Source organism: Osmerus mordax, chromosome 9 (genome assembly GCF_038355195.1).
Source record: "Osmerus mordax isolate fOsmMor3 chromosome 9, fOsmMor3.pri, whole genome shotgun sequence".
Lineage (NCBI taxonomy): Eukaryota > Metazoa > Chordata > Actinopteri > Osmeriformes > Osmeridae > Osmerus > Osmerus mordax.
The window spans coordinates 16,416,633-16,441,674 of NC_090058.1; the positions used below are offsets into that span (position 1 = coordinate 16,416,633).

General features: G+C 45.0%; 2 protein-coding genes across 3 annotated transcripts in view; one reads left to right on the forward strand and one right to left on the reverse strand.

The window, feature by feature from the left end:
• The window catches only part of slc25a21 (solute carrier family 25 member 21), a 128,341-nt gene that overhangs the window by 49,910 nt on the left and 53,389 nt on the right, over positions 1-25,042 (reverse strand). The window contains exons 5-11 of one of the 2 annotated variants that reach the window (XR_010877399.1): positions 20,739-20,805; positions 19,838-19,897; positions 18,006-18,113; positions 17,296-17,460; positions 14,941-15,122; positions 13,505-13,557; positions 12,114-13,088 (exon numbers count right to left, since the gene is read on the reverse strand). Coding sequence is in view for 1 of the 2 variants with exons in the window: in XM_067243002.1 (XP_067099103.1) it covers positions 13,027-13,088; positions 13,505-13,557; positions 14,941-15,122; positions 17,296-17,460; positions 18,006-18,113; positions 19,838-19,897; positions 20,739-20,805 (697 nt within the window). In the remaining variant the exon portion in view is untranslated. Of the gene's footprint in view, positions 1-11,650; positions 13,089-13,504; positions 13,558-14,940; positions 15,123-17,295; positions 17,461-18,005; positions 18,114-19,837; positions 19,898-20,738; positions 20,806-25,042 lie in introns of those variants that run through there. The other variant, XM_067243002.1, reaches the window with a different exon arrangement.
• On the forward strand, positions 301-8,687 carry pax9 (paired box 9). Its single transcript, XM_067242989.1, has 4 exons — positions 301-455; positions 958-1,590; positions 3,598-3,737; positions 7,554-8,687. The coding sequence occupies exons 1-4, from the start codon at positions 452-454 to the stop codon at positions 7,812-7,814; spliced, it is 1,038 nt and encodes a 345-aa protein (XP_067099090.1). The 5' UTR covers positions 301-451; the 3' UTR covers positions 7,815-8,687.

Sequence of the window (25,042 nt, forward strand, 5' to 3'; positions counted from 1 at the left end):
ATGATCCAAAATGAATCTGAATATTTGTGTCTACTTACCATTTCAGTGTGTAGCTTATAACAATTGTAATTCATGGTGGTAACCCAGTCTTTCGTTTGGATGGAAGAGGGAGAAGCGTAGCAAAACGTGACATGTCATGTCAAAGTTTCAGACCAATAGGAACGCTGCTATACACGGAGCTAAAATTTGATTGGTGGGCTGATCTTCACAGAGGAGAGAAGTTTGTAAGTCCGGCCCATACATACTGCAGATTGAAATGTAAGCCTGTCTCCCTTGCCATCAGGAAACAGAACACAAATTTGTCCCTCTCGCTACTATCGTTATCGCACCCGTGGCGCCTGAGACAATTTATTCTCGCTTAACAAAAGTTTGGACACCAGCAAAACTGGACTCGGGACTGGACGGACAGCGTAACTCCGATATCGCAATATTATTTTGTGGAATTAACACAATGGGTAAGGTCATAAAAATGTATTTGTAAATGACTAAGTATGTAGGCACTCCGACATGAGCATTTGTTATAGAGATAAATAAACTACAGTAAATATATTCAACAGCCGTAACTTAGCTTACAACTTTCAATTCCACCGGTAGGCTACTTTATTGAAGAGAAGGTTTTCATTTGCGTCCATTTAGGATTATCGTGGACGATGCTGCCCAAACGAATAGCCGATGTGTTTTTATAAAGAAACATGGTGGTGTGCCATGTTTCTACGCTACTCCATCTGCTTTATGACAGATCTGCTACATCATGTCTAGATAAAAACCACTAGGACAACCCTCCCGGTCGCACACATGTAGGCCTATTTGTTACAGGCCAAATGTACAGACTATCACATATGTTTAAGTGAAATTAGTTGACGTTGGTTATAGCCTAAGAACTGTTATGACTGAATATGAAGTTTTAATGGGCAACAGTTCATTTTGTTATCTCTATACTTGTTTCCATGCTACCAGAGCCAGCCTTTGGGGAGGTGAACCAATTAGGTGGTGTTTTTGTTAACGGCAGACCGCTGCCCAATGCCATCCGGCTCCGGATTGTAGAGCTTGCCCAGCTGGGAATCAGGCCTTGCGACATAAGCAGACAGCTCCGGGTCTCTCACGGCTGCGTCAGCAAGATACTAGCCCGGTACAACGAGACTGGCTCTATATTACCTGGAGCGATCGGGGGCAGCAAGCCACGGGTCACCACGCCCACAGTGGTCAAGCACATTCGGACATACAAGCAGAGAGATCCTGGCATTTTCGCCTGGGAGATTCGGGACAGGCTACTGGCTGACGGCGTCTGCGACAAATTCAACCTACCATCCGTCAGTTCCATCAGCCGAATCCTGCGCAACAAGATTGGGAATCTGAGCCAGCAGAACCAGTACGAGTCGAGCAAGCAGGCGCCTCACCCACCACCACAACCTACGTTGCCGTACAACCACTTATACTCATATCCAACTCCCATCGCAGCTACTGGAACCAAAGTACCAACTCCTCCCGGCATGCCCACCCTTCCCGGACACATGGCTATGCACAGGATATGGCCTTCCTCGCACTCCGTCACAGATATTCTGGGGATTCGATCAATAACAGAGCAACAAAGTAAGCACGACGTTTCTTATGGAGAGTGGGCCAGTGGCTTTAAACATTTAGAAATTCCTAGTTTTTAGCGCCCGTGGAGTATGTGTGTTTGATATAGAGAGATTGTGTGTGTGTGTGTGTGTGTGTGTGTGTGTGTATGTGCGTTTTGTATAGTAGGTCTAAGTACATCTTCGCTAAAGTTTCAAGATGATAAACTACAAAAACGACACAGAAAGAGATGTTCAAATGGAGGGAAGCATAATGTTACTCAAGGGCTCTCTCAATGTTATTTTGAATGATTTGAAAGGGTACTTTTAACAGTTGAAATTATTGGAAATAAACATATGGTCTAGGGCTTGCAGTAATAATTAAAGAACGGATGTGGAATATTAACGATAACGAAAGGAAGTTGCAGCGAGAAGATGCACTGAAATGCAGAATGAGTTGTTCAAAGCATTAGGTCATGCAGCCAAATATTTTGTGGGCTACTCGCTTTGTCTCCAACACTCATCCATAGACCCAAAAATGTTCAACCAATTGAGTGCACTTTAATGTTATTTTGTACACTACCTTGAACTATCATATAGTTATTAAGCTCTGACGTATGTTATGGCACATAGGCTAATGTTGTTTCCTAAACAGACGTCGTTTAAGTATTTGTGTTTTCCCTAACTGTTTTGGAAACAGTGAAATATGAGCCACCATAAATCATTATTAATGGAATTCTAGGTGTTGCGAATCCCATTTTTTGGGACCATGTTTCTTGTGGAAAACATAAGAAAGTTGTCAGGTAGTATGCGTGTGTGTCTGAAGAATCTTCTAAAGCACCAAGATACCTAAACATGTTCTTTCGGCTCCGAGTCTTGAGAACTCGGCCTTTCAGTAGGCCCATTAACCTAACTTAGATAAACAAAACAACAAGATATCTTTTCTCAAAGGAAACACAGATACCCGCGAAGAACTAGAAATAGTGGGAAGAATGTGTTCTCAAAAGCTGCCTTTATAAACAATTTATGCATTTCCAAATGATTAACAGATGTTTGCGGCAGGTTTTGAAAGCCGAAATAACTAAACCTACAGTCAATGACTTCAGACCTTATAGCGCCACTTCACCAGCCTCTGACACAGGTTTTCACTACTAATCTGTTCTAATGATATATGGCTGTATTTGTACTCGAACCTTTCAATTCTACATCTGACAACATGTAAATATATTTTAAGCCTGGCTTCTTCGATGGGGCTTACACATTACAGACTGTGACACGCACGCTCCAGCGCAAAACAGTGCTTTTACGTTATCGGCAAAAACAATCAATAGGCTAACTTTAGATTACTTTAATGCAATATTGAACAGTCAAATGCCAACACGTTACATCTTGTCAAAGGAAATTACATTAATAATATTTAGCAATGTCAATAACAGTTTTCAGAAGTAAAATAAATTGCCTATGTTAAAAGAAATATGTAAAAAACAGACTCATTGACCTTCTCGAGTTACAACATTGGTGGGCTAGCTTTTCCAATTCTGAACGCCGGGAACAGTGTATAATATCCATCAAGCACAAAACGGGAAACGGTTAGAGCAAATCTAATTTGTCGCCACAGGAAGGCGGTGGGTAGGATATTCATGGCCATTACAAGAAAGAATCGTCTTACTGCATTCCATTTTGACTGCAGCTTAAGCTTGATCAGCGGAACACACAGACGAGCCCAAGCGCGCGCGCGCGCACACACACACACACACAAGCACACGATAACGAAGGGATGGCAAAGTCTGTGGTTAAAACTAGGCCTATAGTATTTCAGAATGTCTGACACACTTCAACCAGGCTTTACTAAAAGGGAAAGCATAAAACTCACAGTTATTCTAAAAAGTTCAAATCTTTTTCTCGGTTTTACATGACAAATAATCTCAACATGTCGAGGCCATGGTGTGGACCAGCTGAATACGGGGAAGGGGTAGCGTAGAGGCTTCCTCATGTCTTCTCTGACCTGCTTCTCTCTCCTCTGTCTGTGTTTTGCCCCCAGTTAGTGACAGTCCGTCCTATTCCACCGCCAAACTAGAGGAATGGAGCGCTATTAACAGGACTAACTTTCCTCCAGCAAGCTCTCCACTAGTCAATGGCTTGGATAAAGCGCATTTAGAACCCGAAGCAAAATACACACAGGTAACAGGAAACTTCTCTTTTGTATCAGAATAAATCCCCAGTCTGAATTAATCTGAAGTAAGAAGAATACAAAAATGAAATTACTAGCACTTAAAACAAATTATGTTGATCTTGAAATTACAATTTTTTTCAGCATAGAGTTCTTTGCTTGGGTGCACTATTGCGCCCAGCCCTGCTTTATTCATTATCATACATAATAAATGGACTTCCGTAACTTGTGATTACGGCTACATGCAGAAATGTGTGCTGCGGAAGTTTTAGCCTTTGATCAACTTGACCACCCCTTTACGATTGGTATACAACCATGTCATCTTAGGTAGGGCCTACATTTTAATTGAAAATACTTACAAACCTAAAGACACTATGCAAAATCAAAAAAACAACAACGTAGTCAAAAAAGGTTTTCGTAAATGTTTTGTTTCCTAAACTACGTGTAATGGATGAAATGTCATGAGGATAGCAAGGGCTTCACTAGGCCTAACACTATATTGTGAATTATTACTAATAGGCCTAATAGATAATGATGTAGATACTGATTAAAAACATGTGTTGCATTAAGTAGCCTACATAATGAACACCTTAAAATAGGCTATATATTCTACCCTTAGTTATCGTGAAATTGAAAATTACACCTAACCTATTTATTTATAGCCTATTGTTTTTGTAAGTTATTTGTTTACTAAAAGTCAGTCTGGAAGAGAGAGCAAGAGAGATAGATATAACAAATTGCTGTTGATTTTCGTTATATTACGGTATTAGAAGTTTTAATGAAAAACAAAAACCAAGCAGACCACGTCCTGAAATGGAAACCCCAAATGTGTGCTTTTTACAATAAAATAATTTATTGGTTGTTTGATTTCAATGTAGCCTATTATTAACATTTTCTTTCATGCTCACATATTGGGCATTTTTATACTATTTCTGTACAGGTTTGTATAGCTTCAATCAATTGCCCCGCAGATCTGAAATAACCTATAGGTCTAATACGGTTATCTTGATCAGCTGTTGGCCTATACGCTAATATTTATGGAAACAATGCCTTTCCTAATCTTACTTATTCATAACATATCTTACTGATTCATAACATAGAAGTTTAGACGATAAAGTCACATTTGTCAAAACGATTGATTTTATGTTTGTAGTTCACACATTGGTCACCCCGATGATTTAGGCCGTCATGAGTCAAAGTATTCACATTCGTGTTTTAAAATAAATGTCTGTGAAAGTATATCGTCATCGGTCGAGGCTGGGGAGAAGGGGGATTGCGCTCTGCTTGCGCGTGGTATAGCATGGGTCTGTGTTTGAAGGAACGTGATGGGGTGTACATTCGCCGATAGGCCACTGTGATAAGCGAGGGGAGTATTATAGCAGGTTCTATAAAACAAATCCGACAGAGACACTCGATATATTGTCTGTAACCTAAATTAAAGGTTACATAATTTAAGCAGTAGGCTACCACGCCGATGTGGACCAAGTGAATTTAAGGATGGTACGATATAACAGTGTACCAAATTAATAGTTTTAATGACAATACACTGAAAATTGAAAGGTATTTTTGGATGCACACACTCTCCTCGCCTTATTCACACTGACGCCGTTCAACTCATCCAGACATTGGTTATGGCTGGTAGGAGACAAACAATGCAGACCTCCCCAAATAAGACGGATGTGACATAAATGTGTAGCCTGAAAAAGAAAAGATGCCTGTCTTAGGGATTTCATTCTTAAGCACAACAGGTTTAGGCTATAACGTAAATTCGAATGCCTAAATCGTAAATCATCCACATTTAATATCGCCGGGCCCATAGACCTGTCTCCGTTCGGTCTACGTGTACACGCACGACTTTTGTTCACAAACACTTTTGTTCACCTTGATCACTAGAGGTCATATTTCATAATTTAGTACATAATAACATTATTAACGCGCACACACTGCCGCTCGACACACAACCGGGAAGTGGAATGAAGGTTGGGGGACTGATGTGTGATGTTGCGGGTCAATTGTTGTGCAACTGATTGATAATTGGGTGCCTTTTTCGTCGTTCAGATACAAAAAAGAAAAAATCACGTGCTTTTATATTTGTATATCTGAATTCCTAAAAAAGCCCCATTAAACAGTTTCTGATCTATTTAACCTTCAAAGTTGCCATAATTCACTTGTCTTGTAGAGTAGGCCTACTTGAGCAATCCCAGCAAACCAATGCACCTATGGGAAGGCCTGTTGTGTCATTTGGAAGAATAATTGGATCATTAAATTTCGATTTAAGGTGAAGGCACGCACATACGTAAACAGAGCCAGCGGCGTGGACTTGATGAATGTATTTCTTCCGTTCCTGCTCTCTTTCCAGGATCGTTCTCTCCGACAAATCATCTTTCACGCTGATAACGAATCAGCGCTTGTTCCTAAACAGAAAGATGAGATGTAGAGTGTAGGCTACACAATTTGAATGTCAATAGTCTAATTTGTTGGATCTTCTCAGACCCTTACCAAAGATCGAATTTCTAATCTACACTTTCGATTATTTGGGAATATTAGTGCTCAATGCATGGACATAAATATCCTCATAAGTATATGCTGGACCAGTGGAACAATAGAAATGAATAGCTCAATTTGACGCTGAGAATAATACTCCTGTTCGACACTTAAATGATGATATAGGCGATAGGTTAATATTATCGTCAATAACAATTTTCTCTGTTCACTGATATAAGTGATATGAGCTAAACGTTGCATATGTTTTTAAAACTCACAGTGGATGTAGTTTTGAGCTTAAATAACTGAGCGCAAAGGATTTATTGTGAACACAGCCAAAATCATAAATGTTGTTCTAGAACAAAATGTTTTTAACGTGAGTTTGTTTCTCAATAACCCAATTGCTTTTCTCTACAACCTCAATTGCTACGTTGGATTTATGTGTATAAAAAAACCCGACATAAATTACAATGATGTTCTGTGTTTAGTATTAGGAGAAGGTTGCATATAATCTTTCGTTAAAGCCCGACTAAGAAACAGTTGAAATAATGTAAAAATGACCAGGATTGGTTAATATAATCCTTGATTTATTATCAACATGATACATTTTAGTTAGTGACTGGCATAGACACAGAACCAGCGACGCATAGGTCAGTGTTAGTCTTTCGTGACCTTTTCGAAATAAATAGACGTAGATAATATCCCATCTGTTTTGCAGGAACAAGGATCTCAACTGCCGAACCAATTCTAGTAGTCACGGACCACCCAGGCATAGATATTCAGACTGTTATGAAATAGGCTCTTTGGCATAATTCCTCAAGTATTATTATTTTTTGTCACACTGCCAAAAAACGTACTCATGCTTGACCTCCCCCTGTTTTTCTTACGTTTCATCTTCTTTCATTTTTGCTCCTATTTTCGATTATATCCTGATTTCCACTTCTGTCTTGTACATGGTTTCCTGAACTGTGACTATCGGAACTATGTCCTTCTGCTGACCTTATTTCTTGTTGTTGACCTCTTCTGTTTACACCCCCATCTTCTCTCTCTCTCTCTCTCTCTCTCTCTCTCTCTCTCTCTCTCTCTCTCTCTCTCTCTCTCTCTCTCTCTCTCTCTCTCCTGTTCTAAGCCCCCTCCAACTCTTTCTTATTGTATCTCCAACCCTGTCTCTCTCCTGCTCTCACTCTCATATCTTTCTCCCGTTCTCTTTCGTTAACTCGGCTGCTCGCTCTATCTCTTCATTTTTTCTCAACACTCCACAAGCAAACCGGGAAGGCTGCTCTCGTCTCCCTCCGCATCTCACCCGTTCTCCCTCTCTTCTCTCCCCACTCTCTCTGACGCAGACGCAGAGTGGCTTGCCCATAGTGAACAGCTATGCCACAGTGCCCAGCATCCCTCCCTACCACCCTCCCACCCAAGCGTCGCCCTACATGGGGTACAGCGTCACCACGTCGGCCTATGTGACCGGTCACACATGGCGACCGCCCAGTGGCAGTGCTCTCTCTCCCCACAGCTGTGACGTCGCCGCCCCGCTGGCCTTCAAGAGTATGACAGCCAACCGGGATGCCTTTCACCCCTGTCACGGCCTCAGCACTGTAAACTGAAAACGGAGGGAGTGGAGGAAGGAGAGGGGTGGCGGAAGGAGAGGGGTGGAGAAAAAGGGAGAGGTGGGGAGGAGTAACAGAGGGCTCCCCTTGCTCCCCTGGTGTCCTGTGTGGGTATGTCAACGTCCTCTCCTCTGTATTTATATGAAGGACCTTCTCCAAGGACCGAATCCGGTGCTGTTCGTCTGGGGGGGGGAGATCTGCTTAACACCAGCTCAACACGTAATTAAAATAAAGACATGGGGAAGGAAAGTGTTTCCATCCTAAATTACAGGCCTGGCCTGCTGGCCTCCACAACACAACTCAACAGGACAGGTGTACTGAGGGACGTGTGGTGTTCTTACGTCAACATTGTGATATCTGATACGGAGAGCTTGTCTCTGAATTTTTTGTCTACACACTTCACTATCTCTGGGGGAAAGAGGGGTAGGCCTGCAGTATGACTTCACAAATAAGCAATCTTAAGAAAAAGAAAACAGTTTGCATTTAAGTGTTTCAGGGTGTTTATCAATTTCCATTGTTTTTTAATGTTTGTATTTGATTTTTGTTTTTATTGTTTTCATAAAAGCATCAGTTTTACTGACCATCGTTTTTATCACTTCTCTTAAAATGTAGCGTTATCATGAGCTCCAGAGGGAAGTTTTTTTTAAACTATGTTTATTTATTAGACTAAGGTACTTTGAACGAAGTGCAATTCCAAACGGCGGACATCATCACAGAGACAGTATATGGGATTTTCAATGCACATTTAGACAAGATTGGCTTTGGTCTTCATTTTGTTGAATGTCGTTACGAACATTAAACATTATGAACGGAGAGGATGCACAGTTCTAAACGTTGCACAATGAAATTGAATGTATCTTATTAAATTGTTTGGATGTTACTCATTTCTATGAATTGTAGCTGTCTGTGAGCCAAAATGGTGGCTGTAACTTAAAGGCCAAAATGGCTCTGCTAAACGAGACAACAACGCCCCCGATCATCTTTCAAAAGCGTTTTATATGACCTCTACATTTGCATGAATTCTAGACCTAAATTGCACCTTGAAACTATTAGCCTGTAGTAGGCATGAGTAGGCTAGCCTATATGCTACCAAGCGGAAGTGTCCTTAACGGTGCCTTTCTGCATGGTAGGACCACAGGTCATCATGACAGGAGTACGTTGAACGTCCCAGCTTTAATTAAACTGCGAGAAAAAAGGTATCCTCTGTATAGCCTATAGACTATTGTCAATGAAATATTGCGGAAAATTAGGCCCACCATAATGTCATTTGAAATCTTTAAAATCCAGTCATTTCCAGAGAGTAAACTGGTCGGAATGATTGAATCAGGTCAAATGTTAATATACAATTGAAATGTACATCAAAATGAGATTCAGTGTAGGCTATTATGTGATAATATGGACGGTGCTCGGTTGGCAGGCGCCAAGAGTGTGGAAATAGAGTAGGCTATTTATGGCTGCTTTATGCTAAGGAATGTTGCGGACGACTCGCTTCTTGAAGACTTGAACACGTCATAGAAGAGAAACTCAAAACGTGTGATTACATTTTCTCACTCTAATAATTCCATTCTATTTTACGTGAAAGGCATGTTGTTCATGTTTTCTATAGCGTAAATATCCAGCAGACTAGTTAGTCACATTTGGAGAAAACAGACAATGGACGTGCGCAGTGGGACATTTGGTTGTGTGTTTACAGAAGGCCAGAGCCGTGTTGGATTAACTCTGCAGTGAGAGAGCCACCAAGACTGGACTAATTTGACTGTGGTCTCAGAAGCAACCTGGCTCGTGACCTTGCGAGCACGCTCTCATTAAGTCCTGCGCAAACAGGCAGGCAGCAAGGGACTGAGGTTGCGGAGAGCTTTATAAAAGTTGGCAGCTTTTACATAGCCTCGCAATATGAATCCCCCCCCCCTTCCCATTAATATCCATAAACCAGAGGGGATGGGTGTGTCTAGCCGTGGGCCCCCCAAGCCCCCCACCCCCTCAACGCTACAGCATAAACAGCCCCTTTCGTGTGGCAATGTAAACACTGCTCCTGACGCGAAGGCTGATTTGACTTGGAAAGCATTCCCTCCCGCATCCAGTGGTCACGGACCGTTGCTCAGGGATCGTAGTGTTTTTTTGACCGTATGCGAACCACATCATAGGGCTGCTGGCAGACGATGCCCCGGCACTCATCAGGCATCGCAGTAATGATGATGATAACAAAAAACAATCCTCAAACTTACAGACAGGAGCACAGGTCTCATTCCACTGTAAACTAGCTCCAGTAACAGCTAAACGGTAAAGCACGCATAGCCTTTCAGATTTCCTTTGACTCATAGCAGGAACCGAAATGTGGTTGTGCTAATCAACGCCAGCGTTTGTAAGTCTGTGATCAGTATGTTAGTAAACAAGAAACAACGTTTCAGAAAAGCCGAATAACCTTGAGGCTGTCCCAGTGCCTATGTTACAGGATTGAGGACTAAAAACGTCTCTATTTCTAAACTGGGGAGAAACACATGTTTCTAATTAATGGTGTTGAGTCTGGGTCAGTTGTCATATGGTTATCTTTAAACTTGCCTACGCGCAATCAGAAACAAGACCGACAGCGGTGCCGATACACTAAGCAGCTCACTCTTACGGCAAGACACCGCTCATGTCCGGTTAATGTCCACTGGAATAGATGAAAAAACATACTGACAACAGCCAGACTATTTTCTAAATGTTTTAAAATAACAACGTTATTTAACACACAGGTGAGTAAAAACCATAAGTGCGCCAGGTCTCTCAGGGAATGTTCTGGGGCGGTTCTGTTCTTGTCTGTGTCTGTGAAGGGTGTGCCTTATGCGTTTAATCAGGCCTTGACGGAACACTAATTAATGGGCTTTGAGGCTTTAATACAAACATACACACATAATCACATACACTGATCTGCTGTGCAGACACCATATATGGGATTGCTATAGGAAAAAGGCAGTTTATGTATGATTGCAGTGCCTGTCTAAAGGGAAATGGAGTAAATGTGTGTTCTGTCAAGTGAGGGCGAGGACTGAAGAGTGGGAGTGAGGTGAGAACATGAGGGGGGGCTGAGTCCGTTTCTGACTACAGAGGTTCAGGTTCAGGAAAGGGGTGAGAAAGGGGGGGGGGGCAAAGGAACAATGTAGCACGTGCTACGAAATAACCCCCCCCCCCGCCCCAACAAAAACACACACACACACACACAGGCATTCAACACTCCATTACACACACAGGCATTCAACACTCCATTAGGACGCGGACGGGTGAAGCGTTTACCGTTCCATCCATCTTCAGGCTTCAGTTGTTCGTCCATCATCACCACTGGCTCCCAGGCCAGCCACAAGCCCGCCCAACTCACACACTCATCACGCCTGTCAAATGGAAACTTGATGCAACTTCACCTGCCACTCACTGCCAGGTGCTGAGAGAGGGAGAGATGGTCGGAGAGAAAGAAAGAGGAGGAGAGGGGAAGAGAGAGAAAAGAGGGACATGTGGGAGAGAAAGGGAGCGAGTGAGAGGTGAGAGAGAGGTAGAGACGGGTAATGATGTCCTGTAGGGAGCATCCCTTGAGGTTTAGCTACAGGTGTGTGTGTGTGTGTGTGTTTGCGAGTGAGTCCTCGAATGCATGTTTGTATGTGACAGAGGGAAAGGGAAACATCGTAGTTTATACATTTGAATATGTTGGGATTGTTGTTGTAGCCTTTGCTAAAATAAGTTGAGTCGCTAATCCAGCCTCCGGCGGCCCAGAGAGTCTGGCTCTCAAGAACACACACACACAAACACATTGTAGACATGTACTTACACACACACATTGTACAAATACACTTAACCACAAACACTGAAATGTGCTTTTAATTAATTTGTGAAATCAGTACAGAACGGTTCGAAGGCACATACAGGTCTCACAATCAAACCATTTCAAGCGTTCTCCTAAGGACAGACACAATTTCACCAGACCCACAGCCTAATGCGATTAACAGGATGTGGAATTGTTTAGGTATCATGAACTGTAATAAAACACTGGCGTGAATGTCTCACGATCTTAAAGCTTCAAGAAATGTTCCGAATGTTCCAGGAAGAGTTTCTCTCTGCTTGCTCCAGTCTGGCACCGGCTTCAGGAACACAGTACGGGAAGCAGGAAGGGACATCCTACTGTTCTTCACTGTCGTTCGTCGAACAGCGTCGAAGTGACAGCACGTAGTGTCTGTGTTTGTGGCCGTGTGCTCAGGTACCCGTGTGTGGTGTGTGCGTGTGTGCGTGTGTGTGTGTGGTGTGTGCGTGTGGTGCGTGCGTGCACACATTTGTCTCAGCGCGTGCAGATGCGTGAGTGGTGTGTGTGTGGGACTGTGTCTGCGGTTATGGTTTGTGATCGCGTGTTGTAGACATTAAATGGAGCTGCAGTGCAATGTGAAGGTTTACTTGGGCAGGATGGAGGATGTTTGATGCAGGATGTTTGATGCAGAATGGAGGATGTTTGATGCAGAATGGAGGATGTTTGATGCAGGATAGAGGATGTTTGATGCAGGATGGAGGATGTTTGATGCAGAATGGAGGATGTTTGATGCAGAATGGAGGATGTTTGATGCAGAATGGAGGATGTTTGATGCAGGATAGAGGATGTTTGATGCAGGATGGAGGATGTTTGATGCAGAATGGAGGATGTTTGATGCAGGATGGAGGATGTTTGATGCAGAATGGAGGATGTTTGATGCAGAATGGAGGATGTTTGATGCAGGATAGAGGATGTTTGATGCAGGATGGAGGATGTTTGATGCAGAATGGAGGATGTTTGATGCAGAATGTAGGATGTTTGATGTAGGATGACGTGCGTTTGATGTAGGATGGCGTGTGTTGAGCTCGCTAGGGTGTAGGACAGGGAAGGCAGTATAGTCAGTCCAGTTCAGCAGAGGGCTGTAATACTGCCTGGGATATGAAAGGTGAGATAAACATCATATCTCTTAACGGAGTATGATAAATGGTATGGTAGACAGTGTAATGATGCTGTGTCATAAGTGTGTGTGTGTGTGGATGTGCATGTTTGTGTGTGAACGTGTTTGCGTGTGTGGTGTGCGGGTTTGTGTACGAGTGTGTTTTTGTGTGCTTGTATGCGTGTCTGTGAGTGTGTGTGTGTGTGTGCGTGGCGGACGAGCTGAGTTACAGGTCCTAGATCTCAGTTTAAGGCAGCGGGTGGGCTGTCTGTGGCATCTTCACTTCACCAGTTCGTCTGCAGCCATTTAGACATGTACTCATAAACCAGCAACATCACAGCTCCACCTACATGGAGAGACAGAGAGAGGGAGGGAGAGAGAGAGAGGAAGAAGGGAGAGAAGGAGGGAGAGAGGGGGAGGAAGGGAAAGACAAAGAGAAGTAGGGCGGGAGAGATCGAGGAAGGGAGAGATGGATGGAGAGAGGGAGAGAGCGAGGGAGGGAGGGAAGGAAGAAAAGGAGAGAGATGGAAGGAGGTGGAAAGGCAGGGAGTGTGAGAAACAGGAAGAGAGGGAGAAAAGGAGGGAAAGGAAAGACAAAGAAAGAGACACAGCGAGAGATGGAGGAAGAGAAAGACGCAGACAAGGAGCGAGAAAGAGAGAGAGAGAGCACAGTGAATGTGGCTGCCCAAACGACCAAAGACAAGCCTTTCATTCTCACAGCAACCAGGGCCAGCAGAAACACAAGAACACAGAAAATGTCACCTGGTCCAAGTCTCATGATCTTGGGAACCAATCCTTTGTACAAGGCGAAGTACCTAGAAAAAGGAGAAAGAAAACCCCATTAAAACAGCTATACTTCCAATACTTCCTGATAATTAGATACCACGTATGCTAAAAATGCCGGCATGCCCGTAGAAGCGGTGCTGACGAGGGCCCTGTGAAGGCGCCTGTCTGCCTGTCTCTCCAGGTAAGGTCCAGAGAGGTCTAATGACCAGTGTTGGAGGTGTACCTGCCCTGCTAATGCGTTCAAGGTGACCGCTGGCTGGCCGGGCCGTATCCCCCCCACCCCCCCCTCCGTCCCAACCCGTGCCCCCGCCACTGATGGCGTTAATAAGGCTCGACCCACTTCCTCCCTGGCCCTCTGTCTGATTAGATTGACCCGCCTAGCGCCGTGTGCCTCGTTAGGACGAGCTTAACGACGTCTCCCATAGGGACCACTAATTAGCTGGGACTGTGTTGTGTTAGGGAAGGGGACTGGATGTGGCGCAGGGGGCACCCCCTCTCAGCGGCCCTGGAAAGAGGGGCCTTCAGTTGGTGCCACTCCCAACGACCCCCCCCCCCCCCAGGTCCCGGGGCCACTAACGACTACCATCTCCTTGGTGCTGCCCAGCGAACATGGGGACTGGAGCAAATCAAGGGCAGCCACCGTTGTGAAAACGCAGGATCTGTCCACGGACCAAGTCTTGAGTGAGACTAGTCATCCTGAGAGAACTATCACTCTACAGACATGCCCGGATATACACAGTTCAACCGCACAGCTAGACATTCTTAACTGCTACATGTATAATTGTTTCAAAACCTATGTGTAAAACTGAGCCTGTCCCTGATGTTGGTCTCTGACTCCTTAATCTTGTGCCCTGTAAACCAGGCCTCCACACCCAGCCCCAGATCTCCACACCCAGCCCCAGACCCCCACACCCAGCCCCTGACCTCCACACAGAGCCCCAGACCTCCACACCTAGCCCCAGACCTCCACACCCAGCCTCAGACCTCCACACCCAGCCCCAGACCTCCACACCCAGCCTCAGCCCTCCACACCCAGCCCCAGACTTCCACACCCAGCCCCAGACCCCCACACCCAGCCCCTGACCTCCACACACAGCCCCAGACCTCCACACCCAGCCCCAGACCTCCACACCTAGCCCCAGACTTCCACACCCAGCCTCAGACCTCCACACCCAGCCCCAGACCTCCACACCCAGCCTCAGCCCTCCACACCCAGCCCCAGACTTCCACACCCAGCCCCAGACCCCCACACCCAGCCCCTGACCTCCACACACAGCCCCAGACCTCCACACCCAGCCCCAGACCTCCACACCTAGCCCCAGACTTCCACACCCAGCCCCAGCCCCCCACACCCAGCCCCTGACCTCCACACACAGCCCTAGACCTCCACACCCAGCCCCAGACCTCCTTACCCTTCCTCCCGGTATACCAGACCCATGGTCTGGAAGCAAGTGCGATACTTGATCTCTCCTGGGATTGGCTGCGGCCCCTGGATGCGGCTCTTGGCCACGTCAAAGGGAATGTTCACACAGGAGGAGATGGTTCCAGACAGCAGGCCAATGGCAAACTTCCTCAGGAACTCCAGACCCGGGTCCTGGCAGGTGTGAGGGGAAAGTAGAAAGAAAGAGACATCAACATAGAGACATCAGCAGAGAGAGAAACGTCAACAGAGAACTATCCACAGAGAGAGAGATATATCAACAGAGAGAGAGACATCAACAGAAAGAGAGAGACACCAACAGAGAGAGAGACATCAACGATGAGCGGAGAGAGATAGGCACAAGGAGCACAGCTCCTCAGAGTGGAGACAAAGGCATATGAAGCACAGCTGCATCTGTTGCACATCTCTCATACATCAGTATAATGTTTTACAAGAAACAGTCTGGCAGAAGATAATATCCAACTGTATAAGAACATAAAATCCTAGTTTTTGGATGTGAAAATGACCAGAAAATTACAACCTGATAAGGAGAAAGAGTTGGATCGAAACGAGTAAGAGTCAAATGGTTGACTTGTCAAAAAAAAACACAGAGAGAGAGGGAGGGAAAGGAACAGATAGAGAGAGAGGCAGTGGGGGAAAGGGAGGGAGAGGAAGAGAAAGAGAGAGCGAGCACACGTGAGTGTGTGCATGTGTGAGAGAAAGAGTGCACGGGGGCTTGTGCATATGATTGCAAAGCTGGCATGAAAGCCCTGATCATTTTATGGTAGCGGGGGGCAGATTAGTGCTTCCTGGCTGCGGTGCAGCTCTCTGATTGGGCGAGCCTGGGAAGAGAGGATTTCTAAAGAGGGTTCATACAGGCAGACTGTGGAGGCATATGGGGACAATTTGGGTAATTGGGCTGTGACTCGGCACAGTGGTATTACTGTACCAGAGAAGCCCAGACTCAGAAAGCTCTGACAGCTAATTGGCCAAGATATTTTTACAAATGACAGTGGCCTAGTTGCTCCGGACCTGGCTGGAGTGGCAGGACACCCTAAGTGGTAAATCAACAGCTAATCCCTTATTTTTTCGCCGCTTTCTTTTTTTTAATAAGACGTATGTGGTGTTAGGGCAACCCCTCCCCCCCACCCCCCTTGCTACTGGTCCTAAGTTACCAAGCAACCAACTTCCTGACAGCCTAAAGCAAACAGCTCGTCAGTCCCCATGGTCCAGTGTCATCTGCTCACTTTAGTGTATTCAAATGGAGAAAAGAAAGAGCCGGAGAGTGAAACAGTGGATTTGACTACAGACACGTTTGACTTGAGAGCTCATTTCTCATGTTGCAGACAAAAGGCGAGGGAAGGTGGAGGGGTGGTATCAGCTAGCTAGCCGGGGACTGTACCAGGTGACTTCATCCTGCTTTCCACCCTGCTCTCATGTGTGGAGAGCACATCCGCCCTCCCACACGACAGAACAAGCTCCACTCTGGCTCGACGCCAAACAATAACCAGAGGTTCCTCTTCCTCAACACTTCTGTCTATTCCTGTTCTGTTCTGTGAAATTAAATGATATACTATACTATTACTATTCTATACTATGCTATGCTATGCTATCCCATGCTATGCTATACTGTGCTATTCTATTCTAGGCTCTGTATGATGACTACTTCCATAAACGCCAGCACATGCTCCAACAGGACAGAGGAGGGGTTAGGTTTGAACTAGCTGTGCTTCCACTCCAACGTGCTCCTGAACTAGTACCGCTGTCTGCTTCCAATTAGCCTATTGGAGTGGATCTAATGCCCCGGTTGTGCAGCGTTAGTATGCTAGCGTTCCCGTTAAACAAAATTAACTTTTGTTTGGGATTCGGGCCCTGCCGGATGTGTAATGTGAACCGCAGGGGATGTGGAGAGAACAGGGGAAGTTTTAGAGAGCTGCTCTCACACACTCCTCAAACGTTTCTCTTCCCAGCGCTGTGGTCCTTCAGGTCATCTTGGGAATGGACGACGCCTTGTTAAGGAAGGCCAGGCATCCCCGCATGGTGCCTGCCCTGATCCATCTAGGTGCTGTACATACCAGGGGCGGAGAGAGATGGAGAGACGGAGAGACAGACAGAGAGACAGACAGAGAGACAAAGATACAGAGAGACATACAGACAGACAGAGATACAGAGCTACAGACAGAGAGACAGACAGAGAGACAGACAGACAGAAACAGACAGAGAAACAGAGATAAAGACAGACAGACAGAGAGACAGAGAGACAGAGAGACAGACAGACAGAGAGAGACGGAGATACACCAGAACAAGAGAGAGACACTTGAAGCAGACAGATTGAACGAGATCTTACCGAGCTGGCAGGAATAGCATCCTTGACATTGAAATAGAAGCCAAAGTAGATCATGTTGAAGACTCCATGCCGGCCCAGAGTGGAGGTCAGGCCCTTGTTCAGACCTCGCAGACCCAGGCCTCCAGAGTTGATGATGTGTCTCGCTTGGGCAAAGGTGGAGGGTTGCTACACAGGGAAAGATCACAAGATCTTCCCATTAAAACATCATATACAGGGATTGGTAGAGCTTAGTGGTAGAGCATTTGACTGCAGAGATTCAAATCTCACCCATACATTTCTATTCATTCATTCTCTATGGATAAATGCGTTTGCTAAATGAATGAGTTATTATTTATTTTTACAATGAATTAACATTGTTATTATAGTGAATCACAATGAATTACTGTTAAAACACTTGTTTTAATGGCTGAGCGGTTAGGGAATCAGGCTATTAATCAGAAGGTTGCCGGTTCGATTCCCTGCCCATCAAAATGACGATGTGTCCTTGCGCAAGGCACTTCACCGTACTTGCCTCGGGGGGAATGTCAGTTTAATTACTGTAAGTTGCTCTGGATAAGAGTGTCTGCTAAATGACCAAATGTGTTAAAAATTATTTCAAAAACACTATTTGTATGCTGTTTTGGAGAAATGCGTCACCTAACAAAGAAAATGTCCGATGTGACATTTAAAAACAAAGAAAAGCAGGTTAGATTGAGTTGATGGTTCCTCACCACTTTGAAAGAGTCCCTGTTGGCTTGCAGGCTGACTTTCACCACCTCAAACGGGTTGACCACCACAGCCTCAGTCAGGCCCGACCCCAGACCTGCTACTGACAGGGCCTGGGGGGAGGGAGGGATGGGGAGAGGGGTGGAGCGGGTGAAGAAGCGATGGAGAGAGGTAGAAAATAGGTAAGGGAGAGAGAAAGAGAGAAATAGGGGGAGGTTAAAGAAGAAGGAAAGAGGTGAATACCACAAATGATAGCACCAGTGGCTACAATGAATTGGTCCATTGTTTTCATTCCAGCCCTGGACAAAAGACATTGCAAATGAACTGACGCGCACGGGCTTTTTACAGTCGTAATTGGCCAGGAGTGGTGAGGTGGTGGATGAGAGGGTGGATGTGAGTTAGTGAGAGGTTGAGGTGAATGCGTTGACGTGAGTAAGTGAGATGCTGAGGTGAATGCGTGGACGTGAGTTAGTGAGATGCTGAGGTGAATGCGTGGACAGAACCACAGACTGTGACAGTGAACAGAGCCTAAAGGGAGATGGTGGTTGTGAAACTGTTCTCCCTGGCTGCTCCTCTCACCTACAGAACCATCCATCTCACTCTGACAGCCATTGTTATACAAACATCACCTGTACGAGGAGAACAGAAAGCTCTGAGGTGTGTACCGTTATGGCCAAAAGTATTGGCGGTGAAAACAATGTTTTGCAAAGTTTGAATGCTTCACCTGTTGTGGTGTTGATTCACATTGTTTTCTCGATTACTGCATGTCTGCTCAGGTGTGTGTGAGTGTACGTGTGTGTGTCTGTGTCTAATTCATCGATACTAACAATCTGACGCTTTGAATCTATGACCCGAGAATGATGTGGCTAGTGGACAAAGAGGAGGAGTGTGAGAAGTAGAAGGAAGGAACAAAGAGGAGAGAGCAACATGAGGGAGGGTTAGCGGAACGAGATAACCATTAGGACGAGATAACCATTAGGAGGACGAGATAACCATTAGGAGGACGAGATAACCAGGAGGACGAGATAACCATTAGGAGGACGAGATAACCAGGAGGAGAACGAGATAACCAGGAGGAGGATGAGATAACCATTAGGAGGACGAGATAACCAGGAGGAGAACAAGATAACCAGGAGGAGGATGAGATAACCATTAGGAGGATGAGATAACCAGGAGGAGGATGAGTTAACCATTAGGACGAGACAACCAGGAGGAGAATGAGATAACCAGGAGGAGGATGAGATAACCATTAGGAGGACGAGATAACCAGGAGGAGGATGAGATAACCATTAGGACGAGATAACCAGGAGGAGGATGAGATAACCATTAGGAGGACGAGATAACCAGGAGGAGAACGAGATAACCAGGAGGACGAGAGAAGAAGGAACAGGAGCGGTAGATGAAGGAGGAGGCGTGTAGAGAGGAGGAGGAGGAAAGTGACAGACAGGAAAACATGATGGATGGAGCAGGGGAACTCCTCCTGCTCCTCCTGTCTATAACAACCCAACACTGTGGGCTTGTGGCCAAGCCCTCGTGGACGTGACTCAGAAAACCCAGGTAGGTCATCCATCACGCCTGACACCGAGCTGTCAACAAAGCTGGGGCCCCCAGGGCGTCTCCGTGGGCTACGCGCTGACGACAAGGCCCTCAGTCATGTCCCTGTCAGCCCGGCCGCATGTGTCTGAGGGGCAACCCCACAGCCACTTCCTGGTTCTGCGTGTCATCAGCCATTGTTTTCAGAGTTTTTGTGGACTCGGATTGCACGTGGATGGAAGGGCTTGTCGTGACGTTGTCAGGATGGAGTGTGCTCAGGTGTGAGTGTGTGTGACAGACTCACCACGCCCGGAGACAAAGGGGTGAATGTCAGCAGCTTCTTGTATTGCTCGAAGGTGAAGAACTGAAGAGGGGAACAGATCAGGAGGAATGAGCTGTCACCACCAGGAAGTAGTGACTCACACGGACACACACCTGCATACACAGACACACACCTGCATACACAAACACACACCTAGACACACTAACACACACCTAGACACCCTGACACACCTGCACACACACTCTAACACACACACGTACACAAATACACACAAACATACACGCATGTACACACACGCGGTACAGACACACGTACACCTACACACACTGCGCTCAAACACACATGAAATGCAGTTGCAAACCCACACGCACCCACAGAAAATGTGCAGGCACAAATTTATGCACACAAACCTAACCCTCTTGCATACACAAACACTAGCCTACATACAACTGAAGATCTGAACAGGATGTACATTAACTGACTGATCCCTGCGAAGCATTCTAAATGCTGTGACTGGGGACCCATCAGACAGCAAGTATCACTGTTAGAACACACATAGCTGGTTTATTTTATTTTCAGCTGCCCTCACCCCTCACCCTCCTCACCACCAGCTGCCCTCAGCCCTTCCCCCCGAGCCCCACTGCCCCCATCCCCCTCCACCCCCCAGATCCCCGCTGGTAAACCTGGCATATATCTGAAGTGAAGACTGGTGAGGTAAGGGGAGAAAGGGTGCGTGTGCATGTGTGTGGCGGCTGCTGTAAATCCCCGCTGATCAACATTGACAATCCCCCAGGGCAAACACGCAGAACAGGAGCAGCGACACGGCGGAGGGTGTGAGAGGATGCTTGATGGCCCGGGGGGGGGGGGAGCTGGGCAGAAGTTATGTGACGCAGTAGGAGATCCAGCAGGTCCCAGTCCTCACCTTAACTGCCCTCTTAGGAGTCTCAGCCAGGATTGGTGGGAGGATGCCCTTATAGAAGCCATAGACACTGCGGGAGAGGGAGGGAGGGAGGGAGGGAGAGAAGAAGGGAAAAGGAAGGGGAGAGTGGAGGGAGACAGAGAGAAAAAAAGAGAGAGAAGGAGTTGTCAAGAGTTCACTGTACAGTTATTTCCAGCCAACATACGGAAAATGGTTTCACATACACATTACTGTCTGGGTTCTGCAAACTGAGCACAAAATGTGTTGTCTATACATTCCAGAAGTGTCTGCATGTGCAGATTCCCTGTCCTTCTCATTCATGACCCCGTGCACAGACAGAACGTCAGAACGCCTAGACAATGTTGCACCTCGAGGGAACCTCTGCAGTATTACACATCGGGTTTCCTCCTCCTCTCTGAGACTGCCTCCGGCCAGCAAACTGGTATGGCAGGTCCTAATCTTTGGACAAGCACAACCACAAACAGAGACAAATACCTTACCTGTGCCTTAGAGCCCATGTATCCATCAATACATTGCAGACTGACTTCTGGGCAAACTGCTGTGCTTGATGAACAATCATGTATCTAATCAAGGTATTAAATGCACAAATGCAGTAGCAGAACCCAAGGTAAGGCCCAAATCACAGGCTTGGAGACACTTCATGTATGCAGAGAATACATAGAGAATCTACAATCTACACCAGAGATAAGGAGGCAGGCAGGTGTTCCACAGAAGGGCAGTTGAGTGTGTGATAAGAAAACGACCACAGCAGGCCCTAGAGCTACGAACAGTCTTGATAACTTATCCTCCCAAACAGATTGGTGACTCCCATTGTTCGAAATTGAATTCATTTGCCTGGTTGAGCCGATTGGTCAATTTCTTCGATAAACATTGTAGTATTTGCATCACTTGAGCATACTCTTAACGTACAAACGACAGGCACATTGAGAGAAAGAGAGATATAATGTCTGTAGAGAGAAATACAGCAACAGAAAGAGAGAGATGTCTAGGTTGTCTAGGTTGTCCAGCAGTTATCTAGGTAAACTGTTCTGTAGTATACTAAATAAAAAAATACTAGATTTCCTTGATGAACACACCATCTTGAGCAGAAATCAAATTGGCTTTGTCCTGAAACATCGCACCCCCGATCATGTATATACCCTTCACAGTCTAATTAACAAGCATGTACACCAAACTAAAACATTTAAAATATTTGCTTGTTTTATTGGAGCCCTGGAGATAAACAAACTGATTTCTTCACTCAGGGAAGGGATGTTCGTCAGGGGTGTAATTAAAGTCCAACTTTATTTAATATATATATAAAGGAACTTGCTGTTGAAGCTAGATCAATGTACTGCTCATGGCCTCTCCCTCCTAGACAGAGAGGTGAAGTCTCGTTTATGCTGACGACCTTGTCTTACTGTTTCCCACCAAAAAAGGACTTACAACAACAGCTGGACATTGTTGAACAGTACTGTCAAAACTGGGCCCTTGCAGTAAATATAAAGAAAACTAATGTCATAATATTTCAAAAACGCCCAAGATGCCAGGAAGACAAATACCAGTATATTATAAATAATCATGTAATTGAACATACTATGAGTTATAACTACCTTGGTTTAACCATAACAGGAGTTTCAACATGGCAGTGACTAGTGGCACTAAAAGAAAAAGCTTGAAGAGCCCTAAATGCAATTAGTTATTTTATTGTAGAATCTTGGTTTAGTAAATTTGGGTCATTATTTGACTTGCTATTTTTAATTTGTCTAGGTCAGAGTTGGCGAACTCTTATAGCGTACAAAAACTCTGGTCACGTGAAGTATTAAACAAATATGTAAAACAATCTGTATTCTTGATCTGAGGCAAAGGATCTGTTAACAGAGAATACGGCCCATACTCTTGACCTGGGGAAAGGATCTGTTAACAGAGTGTATGGTTTTATATATACAGACCAGGGGTGAACCAAATGTATGTGTTACTTTTAAGATGCATGTTTAAAGTTGTTTTCTCTCTTGAACAGAGATCTTATTGGGATTTTTATTTTAGTTTGAATTGTTTATCACTTGTATTACTGTTTTTATTGATTTTATGTAAAGCACCTTGAGCTACAATTCTTGTATGAAATGTGCTATATAAATAAAGTCTTACTTACTTACTTACTAAATGAAATTAGGAAAACATTTTATAATTTACAAATTCCAATTAAAATCTGTCTTAAAATATTTGATAGTGTGATCCAGCCCATTGCGCTGTAGGGTAGTGAAGTATGGGGTCCACTCAGTCATCATAGCTATACCCGCTGGGAGAAACACCCAACAGAATCTCTAAATGCAGAATTCTGCAGATACATCTTACATGTACACAGAAAAACACCAACAAATGAATGTAGAGCAGAATTAGGCAGATACCCAATGATAATTAATATCCAAAAGAGAGCACTCAATTTTGTTAATCACCTTAAATCCAGCCCTCTTGACACTTCCATTCCAAAGCCCTTCAAACCCAAGAGCTGAACCCAGATAAGGGTCCCCTATGTCAGTTGGTGCTGAGATTAACTGCCCCCACTCAGACCCACCCTGACCAGTCTCACACCTAACACTGCTTTCCAAACACCAATCAGAGTAAACCAAATTATAACACAATGTAAAGAAACCTACCTGGAACATTGGAAAGAAGAAACTAAAAGCCAAAGTAGATTAGAATGTTATCTAGTCTTAGAAAGAGATTATAAACTGGCAGAATATCTCTCTACTGTCAGAGATAGAAAGCAGAGACAGATCCTAACCAATTACAGGCTCAGTGACCACCAATTGGCAATTAAAACAGGATGACAAAAAAAATCATGGCAACCAAAAGAAAACAGAATATGTGGTCACTGTTTGACAGGTGAGGTTGAGACAGAGATGGACTTTCTCCTACAATGTGAAACATTCAGTGATATAAGAAATGGCACAACGGCACTTAGGAATGCTTGGCTTGACTTGTTGCTCTTGTTGGTTAGTTGTAACGGTTTCAAATTCTTGTACTCGCTGTGAAATGTTTTACTGTTGATTGGTTTTTCTACAGGGACACTAGCACTCTTGTGGGGGAGTTTCATGTTGTTCAATTGTAACTTGTTTAACTGCATGCTCTTATGGTTCTTCCCATTGGCACTTATTTGGTTTTCCACCATGTATGCTTCATGTTTTGGCTGCTCGCAATGCTTGGGGCTATCTCGTTGTTATGATCAGTGACCTATGCTCTTTTGTAAAGCTCTCTCTTGGAAGTCGATTTGGATAAAAGCGTCTGCTAAATGCATAAATGTAAATGGTTACTGTAACAAATTCCACTCAATCTCAGATTTCAAAGCTCTTAGTGACTCTCAAAGGTATTAATCCTCCTAGGAGAAGGAGACAGGGCAGACCTTGCTCTCCTAGGAGAAGGAGACAGGGCAGACCTTGCTCTCCTAGGAGAAGGAGACAGGGCAGACCTTGCTCTCCAAGGAGAAGGAGACAGGGCAGACCTTGCTCTCCTAGGAGAAGGAGACAGGGCAGACCTTGCTCTCCTAGGAGAAGGAGACAGGGCAGACCTTGCTCTCCTAGGAGAAGGAGACAGGGCAGACCTTGCTCTCCTAGGAGAAGGAAACAGGGCAGACCTTGCTCTCCAAGGAGAAGGATACAGGGCAGACCTTGCTCTCCTAGGAGAAGGAGACAGGGCAGACCTTGCTCTCCTAGGAGAAGGAGACAAGGCAGACCTTGCTGCTAGGAGAAGGAGACAGGGCAGACCTTGCTCTCCTAGGAGAAGGAGACAGGGCAGACCTTGCTCTCCAAGGAGAAGGATACAGGGCAGACCTTGCTCTCCTAGGAGAAGGAGACAGGGCAGACCTTGCTCTCCTAGGAGAAGGAGACAGGGCAGACCTTGCTCTCCTAGGAGAAGGAAACAGGGCAGACCTTGCTGCCCAGTATGTATTAATATGCCACAACCTGAGAGATAGAGAGTGACCTAGACACACAATGCACACACACACAACATATACTGTGTGTGGTGAGACTGACGTGTGTATGTGTGTATATATGTATATATATTAATCAATCTTAATATTATGTTAAGGATCTCCTGCTTTAATCTTTCAACTGAATTAACAATATTTAATGGATATCAGATTATTTGGCAACAATAATATACCGACCTCCATAATAATAATATAAATACTATTTCTGTAATTCCACCGTTGCTTTGGCAATACGAACATTTGTTCCTTAATGCTAATAAAGCCCATTGAAATGAAAAATGACAGAGAGGAATACAGCAACAGGAAGAGACAGAGA